This window comes from Chionomys nivalis, chromosome 17 (assembly GCF_950005125.1).
Source record: "Chionomys nivalis chromosome 17, mChiNiv1.1, whole genome shotgun sequence".
Lineage (NCBI taxonomy): Eukaryota > Metazoa > Chordata > Mammalia > Rodentia > Cricetidae > Chionomys > Chionomys nivalis.
In genome coordinates this window covers 37,783,189-37,810,193 of record NC_080102.1, presented here as the reverse complement: position 1 = coordinate 37,810,193, position 27,005 = coordinate 37,783,189, and the positions used below count along the sequence as shown (strand labels likewise).

Here is a 27,005-nt window from a genome sequence, read left to right as displayed (position 1 = left end):
CTCCTGCACAGATGGCAGGCGTTCTCTGGGAGGAGTCAAGGGTAATGTGACCCTGCCCACCAACCGAGCAAGCTGGCAGGGACCTGAAAGGTGGAATCTGCCAGCAATGGGGATAGAGAGAAGGGGAGGGGTGGGGCAGGGGCCCCAGGCCAGGGACAGAAGCAAGCAGAAGGCCACCGACTTCTATGACAAACTTTAATGACTCACTATATGCAGCTTGAGGGAACGGGCCTGGGAGTCACCCACAAGCCGGACATTCGGGTGGCCGGCCTAGCAGCACCTCCACCCTGGCCTCCTAGAGGCAGGTGGGGAACGGGAAGCCGGCCAAGAGAACATATCCTGGTGTGTTGCGCAGAACACACATTTGTTAGTGCCCTGTGTCACGGGGACGGTGTGACGTTTACACACAAGGAGAGATGACACAAAGAGACATAAGGGTTCGAGCGGACCAGGGCAGCCATAGTATCTCATGACAGTACACACGAAAACTGATGTGGACTGTGGCGGCCACGTGACGGTGGCAGAGCAGGCTGAGGACCCCGGGGGCCTTGGGCACCCAGGAGGAGGGACAGAATCGGAGATCCATGAGGCCATTAGTGTGCAAAGTTGGACCACGGTGTGAGAACTCTATTCCAGGGTGCGTGTGTAAGGAGAGGGCCCAGGCACACACGTAAGGCCCACAAACGGAAACCTTGGGGTAAACACAGGGATATGGGAGCCAGTGAGGAGACAGAGCAGCAAGTCAGGGGCAGGTGCAAGGTCTGCCCTGTGGGCCCCCACAGCCTGTACAAAACCAGTGGCTGACTCTGGTCAGAGTCCAGGACCGATGTCCCACGCTGGAGCGTCCACGGGACAAGGAAGGCCCCAACTGGTAAGTCTGACTCCACTGCAGACACAGCGTCACATCCACCAGCGGTCTCTCTAGCACAGGTGAAACCAGGCATGAATGGGGAGTGTCCAGGCACTGGGTGGAGGAGTCCCAGGCATCGGATGGAAGAGGTCTGGAAGAGTCCTGGCCATGGGATGGTCCTCAGGCCTCACTGCTGCTGCCACTGCCCCCTCGGCTGCTGCCTCGCTCCACCCACACAAGGCGAGCCTGTTCCTGCAAGATGCGGCCACGCACCACCTTGGCCAGCTCTTCTGCATGGCCCCATGCATGAGCAGGCACCTGCACCCAGGAACATGGCAGTCCCCAGAGCCACTGTTCTGAGCCCCGGCACTGACGAAGCAGCTCCGAATCCCGCCAGCCTGGACGGCCCAGCAGGCCCCTGCAGAGGAGGATGGCAGTCAGAGCAGGTTGCACATGTGCACGTGCTCACACACACACACACACACACACATGTGCGCATAGCATGATACATATATGACATACACATACATATTATATGCACACATATATAAAAGACAACCTATGACACACCAATACATGCTGATACACAATACACACAGCTACAACACACACAATTCAACAAAAGCACAATATACATATGACACATGATGTGTATATAATATATAATGTATATTATGTGTGGAAAGCCTGCTGTACACTTGGCATGAGGGTTATACATATGACACATGACCTGCATAATACATAGACAAGATACACTTGAAAGCATGATATAAATAAATATAAATATATATAATAAATAAATAATACACTGGGATACAATAATCTGGAACGTATACATATACGATACATATGATACACACGCAACACACATATGATAGCTTGCATATCTGAGATACATAGTATATACACCTATGATACATACATGCACATGATACACAAAATACAGACGTACCTGTGTTACAGAGCTAACCCTCTCTAATACACAATACTCATACATAATACAAGCATGCACACACAGATGGACAGGCAGGTGACAGAAAGATGCAGAGAGGCTTCCACAGGGGGCACCTACTGTGGCCACCACTCACCTGATCTCACGGACATTCTTTTCAGTCACCTCCACATGAATGACGATGGGGTAGACCTCGCTCTGCACCAACTCCCGCACGCCCCGTGCGCCCAGCTCCAACAGACAGTGCTTCTTCTCAGACAGACAGACAGTTTACTCCTGGGACACCCCCCCCCCACTGACCCACCCTGTCATCACCTCCCAGGAGAAAGTCCTGCTTCATCAGCAAAGGGTCAAAGCAGACTGGAGACCCAGGGTCATGAGGGACCTGGATCTCAACTGCCACTCCCCCATCAGTCAGCAAGCAGGACAGTGGAAATTCAGAAATAAGGATGTTCAGGGAAGAAATACCAGCCCACACCTCAGAGTAACCACAAGAGTCATGGTCCAAACCCAGCCATGACGGAGAAGACACTGAAGAGCCTGAGAGATGGTGCAGATGCTGGTTCTGGGTCCCAAATGGCATCCTAACCTAGCACCCTGCAGCACCTACCTTCCCAACAGACTCCTGGATGGCACGGATCCTGCTGCCCAGCCCGGGGGTGGCAGGCCAGGCCTTGGGGGCTCCGGGAGCTGAGGATGCGCACTGTTCCTCTCCAGAGAAACTTTCTGCTGAGAACAAGGACATGCAGGACGAGGGGCCATAGGCTCAGCCATCCAGTGCCACCCAGAGCCCCTCCACCCCACGCCAATCCACCCCACCACCCAGGTGGCAGACTCACCTGCAGGGCACACTTGGAAATCTAGCCTGGAGCTGGGCAGATCCAGCAGGTTGCGGATGAGTCGGGGTGCCAGGCACTCAGGCAGGAGCACCACAGGCCGCAGGGCAGACACCAATAGTGGCCGCACCAGACTGTAGGGTTTAAGGCTTCGCTCTAGCTCTACAGAGGAGAGGGGCGTGGAAGAAATGAAGGGCTCCACGAGATACTTAAAACCAGCATCATCTTCTGCCACCTAGTTTCTCTTCCAGAGTCCTGTTGTGCTCATACAGACAGACAGACAGACAGACACACACACACACACACACACACACACACACACACACACACACACACGCTGGGACTCTTGCAGAAGGCGGCTTTCTGATCCTGTCTCAGATCTGCCCCCTACAGGTCACTCCCCGCTCAGCACTTAGGAAGAGGCTTCCAAAAGCCAACCAGATCACGTGACTCCCTGCTTTCAATGTGCCACGCCACTGACTTCCCAACACATCCCAGGGCAAAGGCCACATCCTCCCGGTGGTGACATAAGTATTGTCTGAGGGCCTGGGGAGAATCCAGCCTCTGCCTGAGCTGTGCTCGTTTCAGCAGTGGGCTCCCGTCAAGCCTTGGAGGCTCTGGTAGAAAGGGCCTCTCTGCCAAAGTGTCTCCTAGCCTCTCTGCCCCTCAGAAGTGCCTCTTCCTCATCCGGCTCCTCCCCAGCCCCTGTTGCTGTGATAGGTGGTGCAGATATTAACCCTCATCAGATACACACACCCCAGCACCTGCCAACGGGCTGCCTTCAATCCATCCCACCATCAGGGGTCTTGTCCCTCAAGACTGTCCCCTCCTCTAAACCAGCCTCTGCTCAGAGGCACACTGGACACTTGAGCAGTGGGCTTGCTCCCCATGCCCTCAGATTCACCTGAGCAGGGCTCTGCCGATAGCTGTTCGGGCGAGTCCCCTGCAGCGCCCCCTGCAGGCTTGGGCCTCACCAGCCCCAGGGCTCGTTTCTTCAGCTAGGAGCACAAGAAGGAAGATCGTCACACAAAGCACAGTCCATCCCAAGGAGGGTGCCCATCCCACAGGGGACACCCATCCTAAGGGGGCTCTTCCTGCCACTGCTGTCCAGGCTCAATAGGTCCGCATATAAGTCTCCTCCCAGGCCCAGACCAGCCTAGCCCCTGGCTAGTTCCTCCAGTGGACTAGCAGCAAGACTTTGGGTAGGAAAATCAATGACACCCACACTATTTAGCTCAAGCCAGACAGCTATGGAGCAAGCACAGGGGGTGGGCCCTTGGCCCCAGATATGTAAGGACTCCTAGACTCTGCTTGCTGTCCAGGAGGCAGGAAGAACAACCTCAGGTAGCAGGGGAGGCAACCCCATGGCTACAGGCTCTTCAGTCTACCTGGTACACACACTCCCTGCCAACTCTCCGGCAAAGGGGTCTCCCGGGAACCTACTCAGGGAAACTTACTTTGCTATGGGCACAGGGGTGACCCGGCCCAGGGACTGAGCACATGGCTGTTCTCGGGCCCACAGTGTATGAGCCACGCTCCTGAGCCCAGGGCACATCCCATTACAGTTCATCTCTCTACCACCCCGCATGAGGAAACTAATGCTGTCTGTTTCCTAGGTGCCTAGTAGGTCAATCAAATCCTGCTGACGTCGTAAAGTAGCCCCACCCCTGCTCTTTCCTCAAGGATGCTAAGAATACTCAGCCTACCCCTCCCTCTGGACACCATCCTATTGGTTGGTCGTCAATGCCTCCCCCTGCCCGCCATCCCTGCTTACGTTGCTTCGAGGACTTCGGTGCCTGTTGGAGAGTAGGCATTTTTCCTGGCCTTCTAGAAGCTGCTGCGCCCTGCAGGAGGAAGTTAGGTCACACACTTGAAGAGAAAAACAAGCCCCAACTCCTCCTCCAACTGATCCTGTCCCAGAAGGCAGTGAGGGAGTCCAGGGGAAAGAGGAATACATCCCTGCACCAGATCCCATGGATTCCCCATCCCAGGCCTCCAGTGTCACCTCTGATAATTGGGCACAGTGCCCCGGTCCAGGTCCCGTAAGGTGAGGGGGTCAACCCGAGTGCAGAACCATTCCTGACTCCGCTTGTATGCGGGGTCCACCAGCCGCAGGATCTCTTGGGCTTTCACACAAAGGGCGTGGGGGTCTGGCCGCTCGGGCAGGGAGAAATTGGCTCGAATGTAGAAGGGCTCTGCACCCGGTCCCTTTGCCCAGGCATCCAGGGCCTCATGGAAGGACTGACAGGCTGGATTTGGGCAGGACAGGGAGGACACAGGAGGCTAGTGAGCCCATAGACTGTTTCCAGGAACCTCGCTGGCCAGTGATATAACCCTCTATAGGGCTGCAAGGACCATTTTCAAGTGGGGAGCTTAGGTGAAGACGAGTAAGGGATTTGCTCAGAGCCCCCCAGTCCCTAACAAACAGTGCCAGACTCAAAGCCAGATCTCTGGACTCTTAGCACCTAGCGAACACAGAGAAAGGACACGGGAACACACAAAAAGGAGGCCACAGCCCTACGGGACACCAGACATGGACTTCTGCATCCTCTGCTGGGCCCTTCTACTCCTACCCCCATCCTCGACTGAAGGAGCCCTGACTGCCTGGGTCTCTGAGTCCAACAGGTCACCCGCAGGCCAGGCTTACCCTTTGAGTCCAGCAGGAAGGGGAGTGTAGAGCCCTGGTTCCAGGGCAAGGTCCTCTGCTGGGCCCCAGCTTCCAGGCCTGCCCCCTCCAGGCCGGTGCCTTCTGCCCTTGGCTGAACAACCCAAGCAGGGAGTGATTTTTAGGGATGTGGCTCTGTCAAGATGCTGTCTGTCATCCTGCCCCACCTCCCACTCTACCGAAATAGATGCTAGTCACGGCAGGCTGAGGGCAGTTCTACTTCCGCCAGTCCCAGGAGCCCCACCCATGGATGCTGCTCCACCAACCAACGTCTATCCTTTTTAGACAGGATTCTCGTCCCGACTCAGGGAGCGGGACCTCACCTCTTTCTGTTCTGTCCTGGCTGAACCAGGTCCCGACAGCACCCTTCGCACCACGGCCCCCGACCATCTGTCCCCAAGGACTGGCAGGCTCTCTGGACTCTTATCCTGGGCCTCCGGGCCCCCAGAAGGACTCCAACCGGAGACTCGGATGGCCAGAGACCTTAGAGAGAGGGGAGGAACATGGGAAGAAGAGTCCAGTCAGGGCTGTAACACTGCCTGAAAAGCAGCCAGGATTCTGCTGCCTGAAACAGGCCACGAGTCTCACCCAGGGCCAGTGCCCCTGCAGTGCCCTCTCCTTTCCCCCCTCCCCAGCCTGGTTGTGCTGCTGCTGCTCCAAAGCTCAAGCCAGACATAACCTCTCCCTCCCAGACACACCCATACACCCACCCAGCCCACCCCTACCCCAGTTTTTGCATTTTCTCTTTAGAACCCTTCAGGCCCAGACACCTGTGGAACCCAACCTGTACCCCTAATTCCCAGACCGATGTCTAACACACCTAGGATGAAGAACCAGAACCTGTCTTGCTTGCAGACCAAGGAGGGTGGCAGATTCGGAATCTAATCCGAAAGCAGCTGCAGGGGGTGGGGGGCAGAGGGTAGGAAGAAGCCCCAGGGGAAGATACATCTGGATCCCCTCTCAGTGAGGAACAGCCTTACAGTGACAAATGAGAAGAGTCGGGGCTCCAGGGTGATGGGAGGCTTGGGCACAGAACACGGGATTTATAGGCGGTTCAATACCAACAGCAGCAGCAGAGGCAGCAAGGTATTCCAGGTGCCCCACGTGCTCCCCACCAGCACCCCAGCTTTGTACTTTGATTACCAACTTAGAATCCCGAGCAATGCCGAGTGGTGGTGGCGCACGCCTTTAATCCCGGCACTCGGGAGGAAGGCAGAGGCAGGCAGATCTCTGTGAGTTCGAGGCCAGCTTGGTCTACAAGGATAGGCACCAAAAACTACAGAGAAATCCTGTCTCAAAAATAAAAAAAAAAAAAAAGAAGAAGAAGGAGAAAGAGGAGAAGGAGAAGAATCCAAGCAATGGCTCCCAGGAAAGTCAGCTGGAACCAGCCAACTGTCTGAGCCACAGGAAGGCATCTGTCCACCCGATACCCTGACACAATCAGGGCTACTGACTATGAAGCCAAAGAAACGCTGGGATCCACACGAGGCAGAGTCCTGCCATCCCTGGGTGAGAACCAGTAGGGCTCAGACAAACTGGCCCCAGGTCTCTTCCATGAGGCTAAGGCTAGGCCAGTTGCAGAGGAGCGGCCTCTCCTCCAGCAGAGCCTACCCTACTTAACAGCATTGACACTGCCCCCTGCAGCTGGCACCTGTCCCCTCAGTCAAATCAGAAAGCCAGGCCCATGGGGCCTGTCCTGCCTCGTGGAGGCCTAGAATGGGGAACTCTGACACTTGTCCAACCAACAGTCAGAGCAAAATCTTCCGAAGACTCCACTAAGCGTGTCCAATCCATGGTACACAGGCCACCCAGGACAGCAATCAGTACGTTCCAGCACAACGTCATAAATTACTTAAAACATTATGGGATTTTTTTTCTGGCATTTTTTGTAGCCCGGTTGCATAGAGTATAAACTATGTAGGTGACAAGCTCATCCTGACTCACAAGAATGAACCGGCTGCTCGTCCATGAAATGAGGATGCCAATGGCGTCCCTCTGCCCCGTGGGCTTGAGATGAAGGACAGACAAGGCAAGCAGCTGTGAAGTCACAGTAGGCTGAGGAATTCTCCGGGCCTGACCAATTCTGGTCTTAGCAGAACTGAATACAAAATGCAAGCCTGCCTCCTCTCAAGCAAATAGGACATACTCCATCTCTCTTAGGCAGGGTCTCAGGTATCCCAGGCTGGCTCTCTATGTAGCTGAGGATGACCCTGAACTTCTGATCCTCCTGCCTCCACCTCCCAAGTGCTGGGATTACAGGTGTGCATCACCATATCTGGTTCACACTGTGCTGGGCTCTGTGCATGCATGTCAAGTCCTCTGTCAGCGGAGCCACAGCCCCAAGCCGGGACCATTGCCTCATAAGCCGTTGATTTCAGGTTCTTCCCAGGCTTTTCTTACCAAGGTGTGAGGTCAGAAAAGCCAAGAGCAGTGAGTGCCATAGAGGGAAACAGTACGACCTGACGCCACCAATGCCTGTGTCCCAGCCCTAAACGCCAGCTCATCCGACATGTCCAGCCACGAGTGGAAATGCAGCGTGCCCTCAGCACAGCGTAAGCATCTATGTCCTTAAGACTGCAAGTGCTCAAGAAACTCTGGCCAGGCTGATGAAATGGCTCCGCAGGCAAAGGTGCCTGCTGTCAAGTCTGGTGGCCTCAGTTCCATTTCTGGAACCCACAAGATTTAAAAAAAAAAAAAAAAAAAAAAAAGAACAAATCCTCTAATCTCCAAGCTTGCTCTATAACACACACAACACACACACATACAACACACACACGCATATCTACATACATACAACACATGCACATGTGTGCACGAGCACACGAATGCATGCACACACATGTGCATACATACACACACGTACACACACAGTGCATACATACACACACGCACACACACACATAAACACACATAATAAATAAGCAAAATAAAATAACAAAAAACACCTTGGCAACTTCCTGTCATCAGACGGGACTGAGGACAATCCCATTGGCCCAATTTCCCCAACTGTTGCAAACCCAGACTACAGTTATCATTCATAACTGCACCAGAACAGCTGCTCTCAGATTCCTCCCATGTCCCTGTGCACCCCACAACCTAAAGACTCAGGAACACTGTGGACAACCACCCCTCCCAGCGTCCCCAAAGGACCATGCAACTTCTCTGAACTCCAGGAGCAAGCAGCCTGCTCTGAGCAGTTGGAGTTCTGGGAACGCCCTAGGGCTGGGTGGGAACAGTGCAGAGATCCTCTTGTTTGGGACCTTGGCAGATTCAGAGGAGGGGAGAGAGCTGGAGAGACCAGTTGACCCTGACCCTGGCTGAGACTAAGGCACTGGGGCCTGGGAAGGACAGGGGCTCTCCAACCCCGAGAAGGGCTCCCAGCCCCACCCTGTGATGTCAGTCATGAGTGGTAACGGCCTGTGAGTGTCCCTGTCCCAAACACTGTGGGACGATTCCAGGCTGTGTATGCAACTGATTTCCATCAGTCAGGAATCTGGGATGCTGAGGCTGAGGGCTCCTGATAGCCCTCTGGGAGATAGCAACACCACAACCATGGTTAGAGATGTGGGAAATGTCAGGTACAAAGCAGTTACCACTTACCAATGGTGGCCCAAGCCGTGGGTAGTGGACGTGGACAAAGACTGTTAGAACTTTCTCTGTGTGTGGTCAGAAGGTTCTAGAGGTCTCTAGGACCACGTGAGTATAGACAGGTGCAGGGTTCTGCTAAGAGACAGCAGACCAACTTTCTCTAACGCTCTCCCGGTACCCAGTGCCTCACACCATTCTTGGACTCCTCCCTGCCACCTCCCCCCACACTGCCATCTATTGTCATCTTCTAGCTCTATTCGCCCACCCCAGTGCCTGACTGCCCGCTGGCCTTGCCCTGTCCTGTGCCCTAACAGAGGAGCGGAGAGGCTGCAGGGGTGACAGAAATATGTGTATGACGCCCTATGACGCCCAACACGAGCATGCAGACAGAAGTCAGGTATGCTCAAACTACACCAGCCACGGGTGGCTTTGGACCTAGAACAATTCCTGAGCGGATTCTGGCCTCGGGAGATATCTCAGTAAATAAAGTGCTTGCTGCATAAGCAGCAGGACCTGGGTTGGGATGCCTAGTACCCACATGAAAGCTGGGCACAGCACCTGTAACAGCAGCACTGGGGAAGCAGAGGCAGAAGGATTCCGAGAGCTTACCGGGCAGCAGCTGGTCTAGACGAAACAACAGTGAGCCCCAAGGGCAGGGAATTAAGGTAGACGGCCATGCAGAAAGTCACTAATGTCAACTCTGGTCACCACACCTGCACACCCATGACAGCACACCCATGCATGCATACACTCTCACAGACGTTTGCTTGAGTGCACGCGTACATGTTCACACACGTACATACACATACACACACACACATGGGCCCGGCAAAGCCATAGCAGTAGCTAGAATACCCAAGAGTAAGCCAGGCTCTGTTCAAATCAGGAACTGTGAGAACAACAAAAAAGGACCTGAGAGAGCGGCCCTGTCGTGAATCCACATCACACAGGAGACTGAGACGCTCAGAAATTAAGTGGCCTGCCCAAGCTCCCAGGGTAGCATGAAACAGCAAGATCTGAACTCAAGTCTCGAGGTGCAAAGCCTGCTCTCCCCCACCTTAGTCCCATCTGGGACCCAAGTGGTCACCTTGGCCTGGAGTTAGGGAAGGGCCTGTCCCCCTTCCTCTTTCAGCCACCCCTGAGTCCAGCTCAGTTCGTGTTCTTCCTTCAACTCCTGCCTTCCCAGAACAGCAGGGGCAGCAGGGGTGAACCAGAGCCTTGCTCCCAGTCCTGCATCCTGGCGCCCCCTGGACCACAGCCAGAAGCCGCTGCAAGCCAGGCTGGAGGAAGGGCCACAGCAGGCAGGAAGGGAGGGACCTCCGCCCCTTCCCCCATAAGCACATCCTGCACAGGCTGAGACAATGTCACACTGGGCCCACTGCCGGGATTGGGACTGCAAGAGGAGCAGGGGGTGATGTAGGTAGGTGGGGTGCTGGAGGCTTGGTCAAGCTGCCTCTAGGAGGCAGAAGGCCTCTGGTCCAGCTCTGTCTTGATCTGTCTGACTTGAGATTCATTTCCCTGCCCCGAACCCCATCTCACACTGACTGGCATTCAGTGTTTCCTAAGGCTGTCCCAGAACCCGAGTGTGACAGGGTCCCTGAAGATGGCCCTTGTACTTTTCTGCTCTATGATCCTGGACAGATTCATTAATGCCTCAGAGTTTTATATTTTATGAAACAGGGACACAGCACCTAAACCAGGCAGTGGTGGTGCACGCCTTTAATTCCAGCACTCAGGAGGCAGAGGCAGGTGAAATCTCTGTGAGTTCGAGGCCAGCCAGGTCTACACAGCAAGTTCCAGAACAATCCAGGCTATACAGAGAAACCCTGTCTTGAAAAACAAAAGCAAAACAAAACAAAGCAAACAACAAAAACACCTAGTCCCAGGAGTGCGGCAGCTAGCAGCTGCCCCGGCACTCACCAGCAGCCAAACCCTCCCAGGCATCTAAACCACACAAGCCAAAATCCGCATGTCCTCAGCCTGAGTCATGGAGCCCTTTGGGACTCATCTGGCTTGACCTTTCACCTTCCATCTCTCCTTCTTCCCCCCTCACTGACTCCAGGCCCTTCCCTGGCCAACCTTTCCTTACTTTCCCCAGTAGCTCTGAGTTCAAAGGTCATGTGGCCCTGGGGAGATAGAGGAGGGGCTCCTTCTCCCATGGACAGAGTGGGTCATTGTCAGGGCATCCTGCCCTATCGTTTTGTAACTTCTGTTTTGGGTTTGTGGCCACAACAGCTATGGGGGCTCCCGTGGTGGCCCCAGCCCTGGCTATCCTAAGTGGCTCGGTGGCTCAGCTGGGCACTGCCCACAGAGTTCAGGGCAGGGATGACTAGCAAGGAGGAAGCTGGAGTGAGGGTGGCATGAGCAGCAAATACTGGGCCCGGCAGAGCTCTGTTCACATGAGCCAGAAGTTTCCAGACGCCCACATGCAGAAGAGATCATTGTTGCCTTTAGCCGTGTAAGGAAACTGAGGCCCGGGGAGATGGGAGCAGCTGGGGCTCACAGAGCACAGAATCCCAGAGTTGCCATGTTTGAAGACCTTCCCGTTGAAAGATCCTGAAGTAGAGGTGTGGCCTGCTGTCTCCCTGCTGAGCCCGGGCCCTCTGCAGCCATGTGGTGACATGCAAACCCTACTCCACCATCCTGGAGAACTGCCTACCTATTGAGGAGGTCCAGGCCACAGCCCCGGGCCAGGAGGCCTTCTGGCTTTCCCAAAGGCCACACACTGTCAGAGGAGGAGGATGAAGAGAGGCCGGGGGACCAGGGCTTAAGGGTCACACTCCCTAGAAAGGAAGAGGAAGGTCAGGAGTTTGGAAAACAGAGACAGTCAAAGGCAACGAAAGGGGCCTTGGCAGGCTAGTGGCCCCAGGAGCATAGAGCTAGGTCAGGGCCACAGGGGGAGGCTCCAGTTTCCTAGAGGAGGAAGAGGTGGGAAGGAAATGAGGGGCCCCACATGGCACACCCAGGAGCAGGTGTGCAAGCCAGACCCTAATCATCAGGAGCCTCCCACACAGCCTCTCTGCCTGGACAGGGGCACAGACAGGCCAGGGGGAATAGAACACGCAGGTTCAGGCCAGAGGCAAGAAACTTCCCCCAAAGTAAACCTCCCCCAGGGCCCTGGGAGTTACCTGTGATATCTGACATGCTGCTAAAAGACCTGAATGAAGAGAAGACGGGATGTCAGGTGAGGCCTGCACCACCCTGCCCTATGTCCTAACTCAGTCCCCCAGCAAACACTGATCAGGCCCTAGGCCCAGGGCACCCAGCTACCCAGTCCCCTGAAGCCACAAGGCAAGGAGTTAACTATTTGATCCGCACCTGGCTTGTCCTTTGATGCCACCTCCCCTAACCTCTGACCCTGCCATCACCCTCCCCTGCTACCTTTGACCCTTGACTCCTACTTGCCCTTCCTGGGCCTTCCTCACACCCACCTCTATGAGAGCAGGGTCACTTCACAGCAAGCCTGTGGGCACCACAGCCTACCCCCCCCCCCCAGCCTTTCATCAGGAGGCCACTTAGAGGGGGAAGGTTGTAATGGGAAGAAGCAGGAGACAGGAAATCCCACATCCTGCTCTGGCTATTACGGATGTGGCCTGGGCTTTCTGACCTGCCTGCTGCTGAAGCTGAGGCCTGGTTTTCTTGCTTTGAGTGCCCCGCCCCTGGAAACCTCTCCATCCCAACCTAAGCCAAGTGGTTTCTAAGATTGAGAATCTGAGCTCCCAGGCTGCCTGTGGTGACTTCCCCAGCTGAGTGCTCTGCTGCAGCTGAGCCCACTCTGCCCTATGACCTTACCCTGACCTGACTTGGTTCCTCTTTGGACCTCATTGCTTCTAGAGCTCTGATGACCACAGGGCAGCCAAGCGAGGGGACCGTTGGTCCTGCCCGACTCGCAGTTGAACTCAAAGGATGTGGCTGTTCAGGACCCAGCAACCCTTCCTCAGGAGCAGCTTACCTCTTAGGGGGCTCTGGGTCCTCTTCGCGCTGCCTGCGGAGAATGGAGCCGGCACTGGGTGGAAAGGGCAGGATGGAGAGTCGGTTGATCTCCTTCTCGCTGTCTGTGGCTTCCTCCTGCAACTCCACAATAAGACCTGTCACCTCCAGCCCACCTATCCCAGCCCTCAGCTCAATGGTAAGACCTGGGGCCCATGCATGTAAGACTGCAGTGTACGAGGGCCCCCACACCTGTGGGCTCTGGGAGAAGCTTAGGCAGCAAAGTGCCTATTGAGCAAGCCTGGGAACTTGATTGGATCCTCAGCTCCCGCACAAAAAAAAAAAAAAAAGCAGGGTGGGGAGGCAAAGATAGGAGGATCTCTGTGGATTGCTAGTCGCCTAATCAGAGAGCTTCGGGTCCCAGTGAGAGTCTGTCTCAAAAACAAACAAACAAATAAATAGATAAATAAAGTTTTTTTTTTAAAAAGGGGGAGAGGCATGGAGAGGTGGCTCAGTGGTTAAGAGTACTGACTGCTCTTTCAGAGGACCCAGGTTCAACTCCCAGCACTCACATGGCAGCTCACAACTGCCTGTAACTCCACTTTCAAGGGACCCAACACCAATGCACATAAAATAAAAATAAATAAATTTTAAAAGAGAGAGAGAGAGTAAGGGCCAATGAAATTGCTCAATGGTTAAGAGATTCTATTGCTCTCAGAGGACCTAAGTTCCAATCCCAGCACCCACATGGGACATCCACAACTGCCTATAATTGTACTTTGAAAGGGACCAGACATTTCTGGCATCTGAGGGCACCCATACTCACATGCACACACCCACACATAAATATGCACACATACATATAAATAATAGAATAATAAAATAATTTAAAAAACAATAGGGCAGATGGCTCTTGAAGAATGACACCTGAGGTTGATCTCCAATCTTCATATCCATGCACACACATGTACCTGTGCACACACAAACATGCAGAAATATCTGCACATAGAAACACACATAGGGAGGGGGAGAAAGGTTCTTTGCCTCCCTGGGCCTTAATGTGCTTGATCATGACATGCGACAGTTGGCAATATAGAAAAGGCCCAGGCTTCCCTTGTTTGGGGCAGGTGACAGCTTACCGAGGTATGGGCCTCAGATCCCCCGGCTTCTCCTGCAGCTTCGGGGCCTCCCGGCGGGGATGGAAACTCACTGAGGCTCCAGGTACTGCTGAGGTTGGAGCACAGGGAATGGGAAGAGGCACAGGCCTGTCAGAGGAGGAGGCAAGGGAGGATGTGAGCAGAGCTGAGCCCAGGCTGGCGACGGTCAGGACACCTGGCACATGCCAGGCAGAGGGAAGATCTGGGCACAGGGTGTCAGATCTGGGCCTTCATGGAGTCCATGCCTCAAAGTGGAAGAGACTGAAAGCCAGCAGAGGAACAAAATCACCCCCAAAGGCGAACGCAAGAGAAGAAATGTGCCCTGGGCACAGAGCACAACAGGAGCCCCACCCTGCCTGGCATTCAGTGATTTCCAGGCGAAGTGGGACCTGAGCTGAGGACTTAGGTCACGGGAGTTACAACAGGTGCAGTTGAGGAGGAAGATGGGGCAGAAGCACGAGCAAGGTTCCTGACAGAGTCTAGGATTTGCAATACTGAGACCCATGGGGCCTGGCTAAGGGGGTGGAGAGGCCCAACCTACTGGGCCTGGGAAGCAGAACTGGTGGTCTGTTTTTACTTCAGCGCAAAAGCCACCCAGGTTCTGACACACGAGAGATCACACACTCATGCGTCTTCCTTCTACTCCTCCAGGCCATGAGCTCACCACAAGTGACCAAAAACAGGAAACAGCAGAGCTCCTGGCAGAGCCCAAAGGCCACTCTTTGATTCTCCAAGGGTCCAAGCCCTTGACTGTGTGATGTCCAGCAGACCCCTGACCCGCTCCAGGCCCCGCACTATGAAAGGCTTGAGACAGCTGAGGTCCCCCCCTCAGACCCCACAGGTTCCCCAGCCCTGGGCCAGAGCTTGCCGCAGAAGCCCAGCCTTAAGCCAGCACATTTTCCCCCATGAAGCAAGGTTCCCCAAGTCCACGGCACTCCCCAGCCCCAGAACACCACGCTCACCTTAAGAGAGGAGCCTCCCTGCGTCCGCTGCAGCTGCGCCTCCAGCATTGCCTTGGCCCCCTCCAGGCTGGTGACTGTGGTGAGTAGCTCATCCCGCTCCGCCTCAAGTCCACGCACCTGTTTGCGGTACTGATCCTTCTCAATGAGGCTCTGGGAGTACTGCAGCTGGATCCGGTCTCGGCTCTGGATTGCCTGGAGAGAGCAGGACAGCCAGCCTCTGAGGGAGGCACGCTGGCTCAGTGGGCTGGATGGAAGGAGAATGGTGCTGTCGCCTGTGGGCACCTCCTGTATGGGGGGCCTGGGCTTAGTTAGCTCCAGTTCATTCATCTATACGGAGACTAAGAGGACTGATCGCTGGCCTCACTTACAAGTGGAAAAACAACACCATCAGGGCTATGGGTGGCTCTAGCTAGAAAGACCAGAGTCCTTAAAAGGCTTCCAAGCCAGGCTGTGGTGGCACATGCCTTTAATCCCAGCACTCAGGAGGCAGGAGCAAGCAGATCTCTGAGTTTGAGGTCAGCATAGTCAGTCTACTCTACATCCAGGGCTACAAAGAGAACCCTGTCTCAAAAAAAAAAAAAAAAAAAAAAGGATTCCAAGAGACCCACTGTGCACCTAACTTTAACCACAGCACTTGGGTCACTACAGGAGCCATCAATCCATCCCAGCCTGTGCAGCCAATGCTCTGTCCTCCCATGAAGATGAAGTCCCCAAGAGCTAGGTCCAGGCCCAGATTTGCCCACAGTGCTTCTGGAGAAGCTAGAACCAAAGGCCTGGGGGCTGGGTAGCATTGTGGCCCCAAAGCACCAGAATCACAATGGCAGGAATGACACCCCAAACCTACATTCTAAAGACTCCCAAGGGATTCAGAGAGTCATTCTAACATAAGTGGTGGGACAAAAGCCTCCCACCCCGCCCACAAGGAGGGGTGCCTCCCACACAGTGGACAGGGGCATAAAGGAACTGGTTTGAAGCCGCCCTGCAGCCCTCACAGGAGACAGGCCGCCTGTGATGCCAGGAACACAAAGCCAAAACCTTGGGGAATTTCTCCATCAGCAAATATTTGCAGGTCCCTCCTCCAGGCTGAGAACTGAGATTCAGGAGGATCCTGGAGGGCAGGGGAGCTCAGGGTCTAAGGCGGATCTCTAAGTGCTCCTAGGCAGAACTCCCAGCTGCAACGCAAGGATGCCTGGGTGACTGACCAAGAGTCTGAGCCCAGCTCCAGTGCCGCTTGCCCAAGTGATCATGAGCAAGGCCAGCCCTCTCTGGGTCCTGGGCCATGAGAGGATGGGAGCAGAGTCTCTGGGGGACTGTGAGGCCCATACTGGACCAGTGGCCATCAGAGGCACACATCTCATAATCCAGCACACTTGCCTGGGTATATGTGAGGATGCTTACCTGTCTCCCTGGCCTGCCAACCTCATCTCAATTCGCCAGTGCACTTTTATAATGTCTCTTCCTGAAATGCCGGTCCGCCTCTGTCTCCTCCTCCCTAAATCAGAACCAGAGGTAGGAGGAGGGATGCCACCCAGCGAGTCGCTGCTCACCTGGTCCCGCTCCTTCTCAATCTCCTCCAGCTGGGCCAGCACAGTGGCCATGCGGTGCTTATAGAGGTCACAGTCCTTCAGCAGCGTTCGGTGTTTGAGCCGCAGATCCTCCATCTCTTGCAGGTACTACGGGCAAGGCAGGTAGGCCTGGCTCAGAACCCCAGAAACCCAGGAACAAGTGCCTACCTCTCCGGGGGGATATCCTCAGACATTGGATCTTGCTGGGCCTCAACTGCCTAGCTCATAAAGTGGGCTTGATAATTGCAACAACATCCTCCCTGCCGTGGTCTCCTCGGGAAACTTCAGCCCACACCCCCTTACTCTTCTCAGCTTCTTTCCTAGCATTGCCTTGGGCTCTCAGGTGTGTACTCTGTACACCTACCTGTCTGCTAGAAACACCCTCTACAGGAGTGGGAGCCTTGGAGTTGAAGATTTATTTTTTATTTTATTTTTAAGTATGTGTATATGTGTTGGGGGTTATGTGCACATGAGTATAGACAGACGAGGGCAACCGACAGAAGATACCTTGGAGCCCTTGGGAGCAACCTGACATAGGCGCTCAGAACTGAACTTCAGTCTGAAGCCAGGTTCCTTTGTTTGTGAGGCAAGTACTCTACCACTGAGCTCAATCCCCAAACCCTGTGGGCTTTCTTTTTTTTTTTTTATTTAAGATTTATTTCTTCATTCTAGGGAGTCTCAGATGTGTTTTCTAATGACCCTGCAAAGCCTGAAATGGCCCTACTGACACACAAGGATGAATGCGTGTGGATTAGTGAGCCCAGTGCCTGCTGAAGACACCAATGCAAGGCGACCAGGGTACATGAGCAATGCCTGGCAGTCTCCCTCTAGACCAGGGCAATAGCAGAAGGTGGTGGAGCAGGGTGAGAGTGGGGAGGTGGGCAGTAGTGCTACCTTGTCCCGCAGTTCCTCCGCCCACTGTAGCTCGCCTTGCACTGCATGCAGCTTCTGACACAGCTCCTGCCTGCTGTCCTGCGCCTCCCTCCAGTCATGCTCCAGGATGTCCAGCAGGATGCGCTCAGAGCCTGCAGGCCCTTGCCGGCACACCTCCTGCCAGGTGAAGGGGGGCACTTCAACCCCGAGCCCTCCAACCCCACCCTTGGGCATACAGGGAGATACACAACCCTCAACACTCCGAATCAACCAAGACTTGGCACCTAGACCTCAGGTTCTGTATGTGGAGAGTGGGTGTCTCCTCCAGTCCCATTGGCCTCCAGGAGACATGTGTAGCTCAGGGAGGAAAGTGGATGAGGGTGTGTTCCGAGCTGAGTCAGGGCCATGGCTGCTAACACGACCCTAGCCTGCTCCCACTTGCTCTGGCCCCACACCTAGACCTATCTCCAGCCCTCTGACTATAGGCTTTCATGGGGCTGACTGGTCCTGAATCCAAGATCCAGACTCTAGGCCCACATCTGGACAAACACCCCCAAACCCACAAAATAAACAATGTTCTTTCCTCTTTCAGCGTAGAACAATAGCCAGTTCACACTGTTGCTGCCACCAAGGACACTGAGCAAGTCCTGGGGTCACCCAAACCTAGGGACTGTCTCAGCCACAAATTCCTGAAGAGCCAGGAGTGGTGTCCCAGGTCTATAATCCCAGCACTCAGGAGGCACAGGCTGGAAGATCACCACTAATCTCAGGCCAGCCTGGGCTACAGAACCAGTTCTAGAGCAGCCAGAACTAGAGTGAGCCCAGGTCAAAACAGCAGGAGAAACTAGGTCAGGTTCAGGATTTGATCTCTTTTAAAAAGAGAAATTGGGACCCCTCTCTCTAGGAAAATGCTCACGTATACCCAAGGGTACAATTTTATGGGATTCGGATACCTCTGGGGATTGGCTACAGAACCCAGATTGAACCCCCAGGGAGTGCAGTATGCTAAGGCCTAGAGCTTCAGGTGAGAAGCGAGCCCTCTCTCAGCCTCTGGTTCCAGAAGGACAGTGGTCCAGCACCAGGGTCCTACCTGCTGAAGGCCTTCCTGGAGCTCCTGCAGTGACGCCGTCAGCCGCTGGTTCTCTGCGCGGAGCTCCGAGAGCAGCTCGGCACCATCTGGCTCCCTCTCCTTGTCTTCAGCCCCAGGCAGTGGCCCCCGAGCTCTCCGCAGCAGCGCACACTCTTCCTCCAGCCGGCTGACTTTGAGCTTGAGTTGATCCACCTGAGGTCCGAGACATGAATCAGCCTGGATGGGACCCATTGGAAACCACCCCCAAGGTGTCCCCAGGTCCCTGAGAAGCCTAGGCAGGGGTTCTGCCTGAGATTCAGTTCTGAAGAGGAGCCAGGGTGGCAAATATGGCAGCAACAGGGAGGAGGAAAGGGGAAAAGCCAAGACATCCTCCCAGGGACAGTCATGAAAAGATGTCCTGCATATAACACACAATTTGACCAATGACAGTGTGGCAGAAGGGGATGGAAGGGGGACAGGGTCTGGTCCAAGCTCTGCCTGAACTGAGTGGCCCTGAGCAAGTCAAGGCCTCTAGCTGTGCCTCCCTGAATCTCCTTATCTAGACCAGAAGGAGAAGAAAGAAGTGATGGGCCTAAGGGTCTCATCCAGCCCAGATCCCACCCACGCAGCCCCCCATACACACAGGGGAGCTGGGGGGGAGGGGCTCAGAAAAATCTTCACAAAGGAACTATGTGCGGTGGCACATGCCCATAATCTCAGCTCTCAGGAGGCTGAAGCAGGAGGATTGCAAAAAATTTAAGGCCAGCCTGGGCTAATATTAAATTCTAAATCAGTCTGGGCTACATAGTGAGACCATGTCTTTAAACAAAGAAAAAGAAGAAAGAAATTCCTTACAGAGAAGTTTTCTCCAAGAGATAAGCTTGCTGGTTCATGCCCAACTCCCCCACATCCAGATGTAGGCTTCAGTGTTGACCGCCTGTGCAGTGCCAAGCCAAGCAAGTCTCTCATCCCCTCCCAGGCTCAGCTTTATCATCGGCACAGTGGGCCCCTCTCCTCCCCCTGCCTTCCAGAGCTGTTGAGAACTGAGGAAGACAATGACGGGGCAAAGCAGGCCGTGAGGCAACCACCAGTGAGGCACAGCCATTGTGGGGCTGTTAGAAAGAAAGCCAAGAGGCCTGGCCTGTCACCAGCTCAGTGTGGGAAGCCAGAGCCTTTGGCCTGGGAGCTGGGTGGGGGTGGTCAGCTGGGGATGCCTGGCCCGAGGTTCACCACGCATGGTCAGTTTGCTGGAGTATAATGTTCTTGTTCCAGGGGATGTTTGCCAAATGCGTGTGGGTTCTGGGGTGGCCAAGCTGAGGGAAGAGGAGCAACAGGTGCAGACCATCAGTGAGGTCGCTGGGGTGAGAGGGGGGGAAGAGGACAAAGACCTCTGGTGAAGTTCTCAAGAGAACCAATGCCTGGTGTCCTGGGAGTGTCCTGGTTAAAAATGACTGCTGGTCCTCCAGGCCTCAGAGCCCAGAACAGCACATACATATACACCCCAGGCTGGAGCTGGGTGGGCGGCTCCTCAAATGAACAGTGCTCTCCTCCTCCGCAGACTCAGAAAGTCTTGACCCCCGCATTCCTTTCCACTCACAAAACATGCTTTGTGACCCAGAGGAGAAAGACAGCGGGTTTCAAGGGCTGGCCTGGCCACACCCTTCACAGCAAACCGCAAATGCACACCCAGGTTCCTGCCCGACCCTCGGGCCAGCCGGCTTCCCCAGTGAGCTCAGAACACAGGTCAGTCAGGCAAGCCCCAGGAAACCCGGATGCCTTTAATCCCAGTGTACAAACTCCTGAGCACGAAATTACAGCGTTCACTCCTTAAATTTATGTTGCTTAGAAATAACAGCTCATTAACTTTGCACCCTATAAAACACGGTATTAAATCAGCCACCGCAGACACCTGTCCGCGGCGGGAGGAGGCCAAGATGGGGGAGACAGGCCCATTGGCAGCGCTGAGAACTTCCACCTGCGAGGCCTCTTGAAATTCTAAGACAGGAAAAGCTCCCAGACGTGCAGGTGAATGAGGGGTGGGTTCCTCTGTTCCTCTCCTCCTCATCCTCTACCCATATCTGCAAGCGCAGCCGCTGAAGCAGACGGTCCCGTCTGTGAGCAAAGGACCCTTCCTCTGCATCTTTTCCAGCCACTGGTACAGCCCAGCAGTGCCCCTCCCCGTGACACACACAGGACATCCCCCAGTCACCCATGTACAATCGGCTCCCGACTGCAAACACACCACCTGCACCTCAAGTGGGGACACGGCCTCAGGAATCTCATCTGGGCTTCCCTCCCCAAAACACCGAGGTGGCCAATAAGTACACACCCAAACAATGGTGCCCCAGAGTCCCATGTGCTGTTCCCAACCCCAGTCCCGATGTCATCACCACCAACACTGAAGCCAGGCTTGTGAGAGAGGGACTCCAAATGCCAAGGTCAGAAGCCACTGTAAACTAGTTTCTGGAGGAGCCTGCTGTGTGCCCCTGGCACAGGAAGCCTCTGAGCCATATCATTCCTCAGTGCTTGGGCAACACATGGCGCTCATCAAACATGGCAGAAACCCCATTTGGAGTCTCAAGTAGAATAGAGGCGAATGAGAAAGGCACTCCATCCCTCGGCCTTTGACAGACCCTCAGTCCATGAGGCTACCTGGGGCTCCACTGGAGAGGACCCAATGGGAGTTCACTGGCCACAGACAGGCAGCATGGCATCCCCAGGAGGAGGCTGCTGAGGTACCAGGCAGGTGCAGTTCACGTCTAGACTCTGAGTGCTTGGACACACCCTCTACCACTGTGAGCCCCTGCGTCTGTACCGGAGACAGGAACTTGAGCGTCATGTGTTGTGAGGACAAGCCAGGAACAAAACCTGTGTTGGATGACTGCGATGATTGACAGGGCACAGGCTCAATATTGCCCTTGGCAAGCATTCTCTGCACTTGACATTCTGAGCCTGCACCTCACTGAATCCTTACAGCCCAAAGTGTTCATCACCTTGGCACTACTGACATTCTGAGCTGCATAAATCTGTTGCGGGGGTTATCCTGGGCATGGTACCCATGGGGCAGCGTCTTTGGCCTCGACTTACTAAATGCTAATGGCATCGTCGTCCTACTTGTGACAACCAAAACTCTTCGGAGTGTAGGGGTACACTTCAGCACAGCGCTTGCCTAGCAGGCACCAAGTTCCCAGCACTACACACCAGGTAAACAAGACACCTGTGTCCTAGTATTTGGGAAGTGGAGGCAGGAGGATCAGAAGTTTAAGGCTCTCATTTGCTACATATCAAGCTTGAGATCAACTCAGGATACTTCAGACCCTGTCTCAAAATAATTAAATAATAGTAATAATAACCTTAGTCCCAGAATGGCCACATGCTTTGTGGGGGCGTATCCCTGAGTCCCGAACCAGTCATAATATAACAAGACATGAACACAGAGCAGTCAAAGAACTAACTCTCAGTCAAAACTGGGTCAATGACGGCTCTGAAGCATATACTGATGACCATGTTACCATCTTTTTGTTGTTCAAAGTCTCCCTTCTCTACCTAACCCCACCGCCTCCCCAGGGCCTACCGCGAGCTGCAGGTCCCGGCTGCGCAGCACAGCTGAGTTCTTCTCCTCGCTGAGTTGAGCCAGGCGCATGGCAATCATGTAGTTCTCGTCCTTGAGCCGCAGCAGCTCCAGGCTGCCGGCCTCCCAGTCCTCCCGCAGTCGCTGGCAGCGTTCCTGTGCCTGTTGCTGCTCCCGCAGCCGCTGCTCCAGCCCTGCCCGCTCTTCTTCCAGTGCCCGGCCCCGGGCCTGGAGCTGCTGCTCTCGCTGTAGCTGGCTCTTTCGGGCTTCCCGAAGCCTCCGAACCTCAGTCATCAAGAACTGGGTCAGGCCCTCAGGCCCCTCCTCATCTGCCAGGACAGGAAAAAGAATATTCAGGAGGGTTGAATAAAACCAAGGGAGATGCTGAACTGCACAGAAAAACTCAAACCATAAAATCACTTCATGGAAGACATTCTTGCTATTGTTAGACAAGGAAGTTCTCCCAAACGAGGCATAAAATCCAGGAGTTAGAGAAATATAAAGTGGAAAAAATCTGTATTAAAATAAAGTTTGTTTGTTTGCTTGTTTATTTGTTTTAAATCTCTGACCAGGTGCACTGGTACATGCCTTTAAGCCCAGCACTAGCAAGGCAGATGCAGGTGGATCTCTGAGATCGAGGCCAGCCTGGTTTACAGAGTTCCAGGACAGCCAGAGCTACACAAAGAAACCCTGTCTCAAAAAAAAACAAAACAAAAACAAAAGTCTGACGAGTGAAAGAACTAACCAGGTTAAAGGACTAAAGGAGGAAAAAGGTATACTGGGACTCAAAGCCTTAATACACAAAGACAACAAGAAAAGCAAACAACTAAATAAAACCAGGAGGAAAAAAACTAAACACGTTCCAGCACCAGCAATAACAGTTAATGCCAGGCACTAGTGTTTGTTGGTGTCATTCTTTATACCAGACACTGTATCAACTTATTTAAACCTAATAAGCACTGCAAAATAATCATGCTGGACCCATCTTGTTTACTCGCCGATCACTACAATAGTAAGCTATGAACTACATCACTTAAGAAGATAAAAACCTTGCTGGGGAGGTCGGTGGCACGTGCCTTTAATCCTAGCACTTGGTGGGCAGAGGCAGGTGAGTCTCTGAGTTCAAGGTCAGCCTGGTCTACAGGGTGTTATGCAGAGAAACTCTGTCTCAAAGGGAAAAACAAAAATAAAAACAAAAACCAGAAGATACAACCCCGAAACATGATTTTTACATACCTGCCAGGCAAAAATGTTTCAAGACCATGCTCGAGAGGTACAGCAAAGGGGACCCTACACTCTGCTGGGGGGTGGGGAGGCATGGCCATGAAACACTTAAAATGTACGCATTCCTTGAGAAACTCCACTTCAGAAACTCCCCCCAGCCCAGGGCAGAGCAGCACAGAACTGCCCATGGGAGGATAAAATGTTACAAAACCAGAAACCACCTGGTTGTCCACCAGCAAGCGGTGCCACAAATGAGTTACACTACAGCTTCACCAATACACACTGATTATGCTGTCACTTCAAACAAATGGGACCAACAATTCTGAAAAAAAAAAAAACTACAACAACAAAAACCAAGATCCTGAACAAGACAGGCAGGCCACACCTGAGTGTTACGTCTAACTGCTCAGGAAAGAAGCCTCACCAACTGTCCCAAAAAAAAAAAAAAAAAAGGCATGAGGTATGGGTGTGTAGTAAAAGTTGGCTTGTAGCCTAGGCTGCCCTTGAACTTGGCCTCTGCCTCCTGAGAGTTATTACAGACCCCAACACACCACACTGGAATTGAATTTCTTATTATTATGATATTTATTTATTTATTTATTGGGGGACAGGGAAGAGCATGTATGTGGAGGTCAAAGACAACTTTCAGAAGGTGGTTCTCTCCTTCCGCCATGTGGGTCCTGGTGATTGAACTCAGGTGGCCAGGCTTACTGGTTTGTGTCCTTGCCCACTGAGCCATCTCACTGACTCGCGAATGTTTATATGAGAAACTCTAAGCTGTGTGTGCAAATCATACCATTCAGGAAGATGCTTAGAGAGAAAGAATCTTGCTAAGCACATGGACTCTAAACTCTGGATCCAGCCTACCCTCCGCCTATGGTGGGAGCCCTGAGTAAACTTCTGCAGTCTCTGCCTCAGTTTCTCTATCTGTCCAACAGGTATAGTGGGAGTAGGTCCTGATATGGCTAGGGTAAAGAAACCTCTGGCCTGGCAGTGAGGCTGGGGCACCCACTGAGATTGCTTACCAAGGATCATAGAGCAGCGTTGGGCAGGTTCCTGACCAGTGAGCAGCGTGAAGTGTTCTGGGTAATAGAATTCCAGGGCTTCCAGGAAGGCTTCGAAGCCCCTCTTGCCACGGCAGCGCAAGATGTCTATGAGGCGCCCTGAGGGCAAAGGTTGAAGCAGCGGGGTCAGGATGAAGGCTTCCCCAGTGCCCCTGCTCTCCAACACCACAATGCTCCAGGGCCCACGTTCCCCAGATTTTTGGACTGTGACACACACAGGGGCCTGTCCCAACACATCAGGGAATCAAACTCAGTCTTCTCTGGCTGGCAAAAAAGACGTTCCCCACAGCACCTGCACTGCAGCTGATCCCAGCACCCTCTACACACACACAAACACACACACACACACAAACACACACACACACACAAACACACACACACACACACACGCTCTGGGGCATCGATGCCTGTTTTCCCAGGCATTATTAAAATATCCTCAGTGGCTTAAGTTCCCTGAGACTCCTGGCTCCCTTGCCAGCTCTGGCCCAAGGACACCCAGTAAGAGAGAAGTCTCAGAAAATTGAGGCCAAACTTCAGCACTTGAGGAAAACTGATTCTCTTGTGGTGCATTGCCACACAAATGGGACAGGGAGAACCAGAGAGGTCAAAGAGCACAGTAAAGATCCCACAAGGATCGCCATCCGCACCCGCAACCACATCCAGCCGTCTATCTGGAGTGAGCCCAGGAAACCCCTGGCGGCGGCGGGCTCACCGGTGCGGTTGGCACGGCACGGGAAACGGTATGTGCTGAGCACCTCCTCCTCGTCCTGCTCGTCCAGGACGCGGCACTGGCGCAGATATGGCGTGAGCTTGGCCGGGTTCAGGGCGCGCGTCAGCCGGTGGCGGACGCCCTCGATCCGCTCCCACAGCGCGTCCTCCTCGGCCTCCGACCCCGAGCCAGCCCCCGCCTCTTCATCGGCCTCGCCCGCGTCCGCCCGGCCCTGCATCGTCGCGTCCTCGGAGTCTGCGAGCAACAGGCACGGTGGGCACGGAGCCGCGGCCATCGCACCTGGGCGTCGCCCGCGGGTCCCCGCGCTGTCCCGCTCCGTCCTCCCGGTTCCCCATGCTGCTCTGCCTGTAACCTCCCGGGTCCATGAGCTGTCCTGCCCACGTCCTCCCGTGTTCGCCAGCTGTCCCGTCAACGTCCTTTCGGGTCCTCACGCTGTCCCGCCCGTGTCCCTCCCTATCCACGCTCCGTCCCGCCCTGGTCCTCTCCGCACTCACCGCGGGTGCCGCAACTTCCCTGGACTCGGGGCTCGGTGCTCGGCCGACGGCTCCGGCGGCGTGACGGGGCGGTGCCCTCGGGGTCATTGGCTCCGCCCCCGACCCCGCGGCCGCCCGGGCCTCCCCACATCGCCCGCGCCCCGCCGCTATCCGGCCGTGCTCCCGGCCGCTCTCCGGGCCGGCCGCGCCTCCCCACCCCCAACCCCACCCCGCTTCCTGTTTCCCGCCGGCTCTCCCGGCCTGTCCTGGCGGGGTCCCCGCGGCCCGCCCACACCTGCCCGGCCCCCGACGGGGCGGGGCCGCCACACGCAAGATCACACCCCCGCGCACCACCGCCGCACACCTTGTCCCGGCCACGCGCGCAACAGCTGTCCGCACCCACCACATGCCGAACGCCAGGGTGCAGCCGGCTACCCGGAGCCCTGGACAGGACAAGTGTCCGCTGCGCTACCCACACACGCCCTGCGGCAAACAGGTCATATCAACTCAGCCGGCTCTGGGTTCAGATCTCACACGCAGGACCCCCAGAACACCCACTTCAACCTGCATGGTATATCCACTCTTCCTGGAGTCACATTCCTGGGCATAACCCATGTCTATTTCTCAGGAAATGGCTGTAGAGTGTGGGACAGGGCCCTCAGAAGCCGGCAGAACTTTCACACTTGTTCATCTTCTGGGATAATAGCGTCACAGTTTTGGGCAGGACTTCAACCCAAGACAGGACACTCACATGCCTCTCCCCACTCCCCGAAACATCTTGTGTGCAAGCATTTGCAAGACCCTGATCTGCTGTGCGCCTTTGTAGTTCCGTGTGGGAATCATTGCATCCTGTTCCCAGCTGGGTCTCTTATCTGCCAGGGACCGGGACAAGGGCTTGCCCCTCCCCATTCTCAGTGTTCCCGAACACACTGTCAAGAGCTGGCATCTTCCCGAAAGCCCAGGACAGTCTGTGTGTACGGCCAAGGGGAGGGGTTATGGGCAGCTTTCTAATGGTGGGATCAATCCCTGCAGGCATGCACACTGCACCTCCCTTCCTTGGGTGAAGATGATGGTACATGGGGACCTAGATGCTTGTATTTCTCAATGGCAGTTTCTTCAGACTGTAGTCCAATGCTGGAGGAGGGCTTTGTGGTTAAAGACAATTATGTTTGAGATAAGCAGCCTCAAAACTCCCCTCCACCTTGGAGACCAGCACTCACTCCCACAACAAGGTCTGTCTGCACTCATGTGATAGCTGTTCTCTAGGTCCTGGAAAGTGCCCTGGGGGGGGGGGGGAGCATAGCTGAGAGGACACAGAAGGAGCTGGAAAGATGTGTGAGTCCCCAAACCCACCCATACTTTCTGAATTCGATGCATCACCCACCCAAGGAAACAAAGTTTAACGGCAAAAGCCCCCGAGTGAACTGTCCTGCCGTGAAGAAACTAGTTTACCTGCATAACCTATCCCTTCCAACCTTAAGGAATCACAGACTGCC

General features: G+C 54.5%; 1 protein-coding gene across 4 annotated transcripts; it reads right to left on the bottom strand.

Moving 5' to 3' along the window:
• Positions 1–193: 193 nt before the first annotated feature.
• On the bottom strand, positions 194–25,687 carry Card10 (caspase recruitment domain family member 10). Of its 4 annotated transcripts, none has more exons than XM_057792728.1 (21): positions 25,531–25,687; positions 25,019–25,270; positions 24,268–24,405; positions 22,022–22,347; positions 18,469–18,660; positions 17,400–17,555; positions 16,488–16,613; positions 14,941–15,132; positions 13,961–14,086; positions 12,844–12,965; positions 12,020–12,048; positions 11,551–11,674; positions 5,627–5,786; positions 5,286–5,397; positions 4,644–4,887; positions 4,413–4,482; positions 3,543–3,636; positions 2,642–2,800; positions 2,413–2,531; positions 1,939–2,051; positions 194–1,268 (listed from the first exon to the last, which is right to left on the bottom strand). In XM_057792728.1, exons 1-21 carry the CDS (start codon positions 25,658–25,660, stop codon positions 1,031–1,033), a joined length of 3,222 nt encoding a protein of 1,073 aa, XP_057648711.1. In that variant the 5' UTR covers positions 25,661–25,687; the 3' UTR covers positions 194–1,030. The 4 variants fall into 4 exon arrangements, with proteins under 4 accessions (XP_057648711.1, XP_057648712.1, XP_057648713.1 ...); XM_057792729.1 differs by having other exon boundaries at positions 2,413–2,528; XM_057792730.1 differs by having other exon boundaries at positions 12,844–12,959.
• Between the last annotated feature and the right edge of the window lie 1,318 nt (positions 25,688–27,005).

Bases quoted from the DNA above. Each gene is read 5' to 3' on its own strand.
- Card10 (XM_057792728.1), bottom strand. From the start codon at position 25,660: ATGTGGGGAGGCCCGGGCGGCCGCGGGGTCGGGGGCGGAGCCAATGAC. The intron at 11,675-12,019 runs GTAACTCCCAGG...CTTCCTTTCTAG, and splicing joins CAGCATGTCAGATATCACAG to GGAGTGTGACCCTTAAGCCC. The intron at 1,269-1,938 runs GTGAGTGGTGGC...CCTCCTCTGCAG, and splicing joins AAGAATGTCCGTGAGATCAG to GGGCCTGCTGGGCCGTCCAG.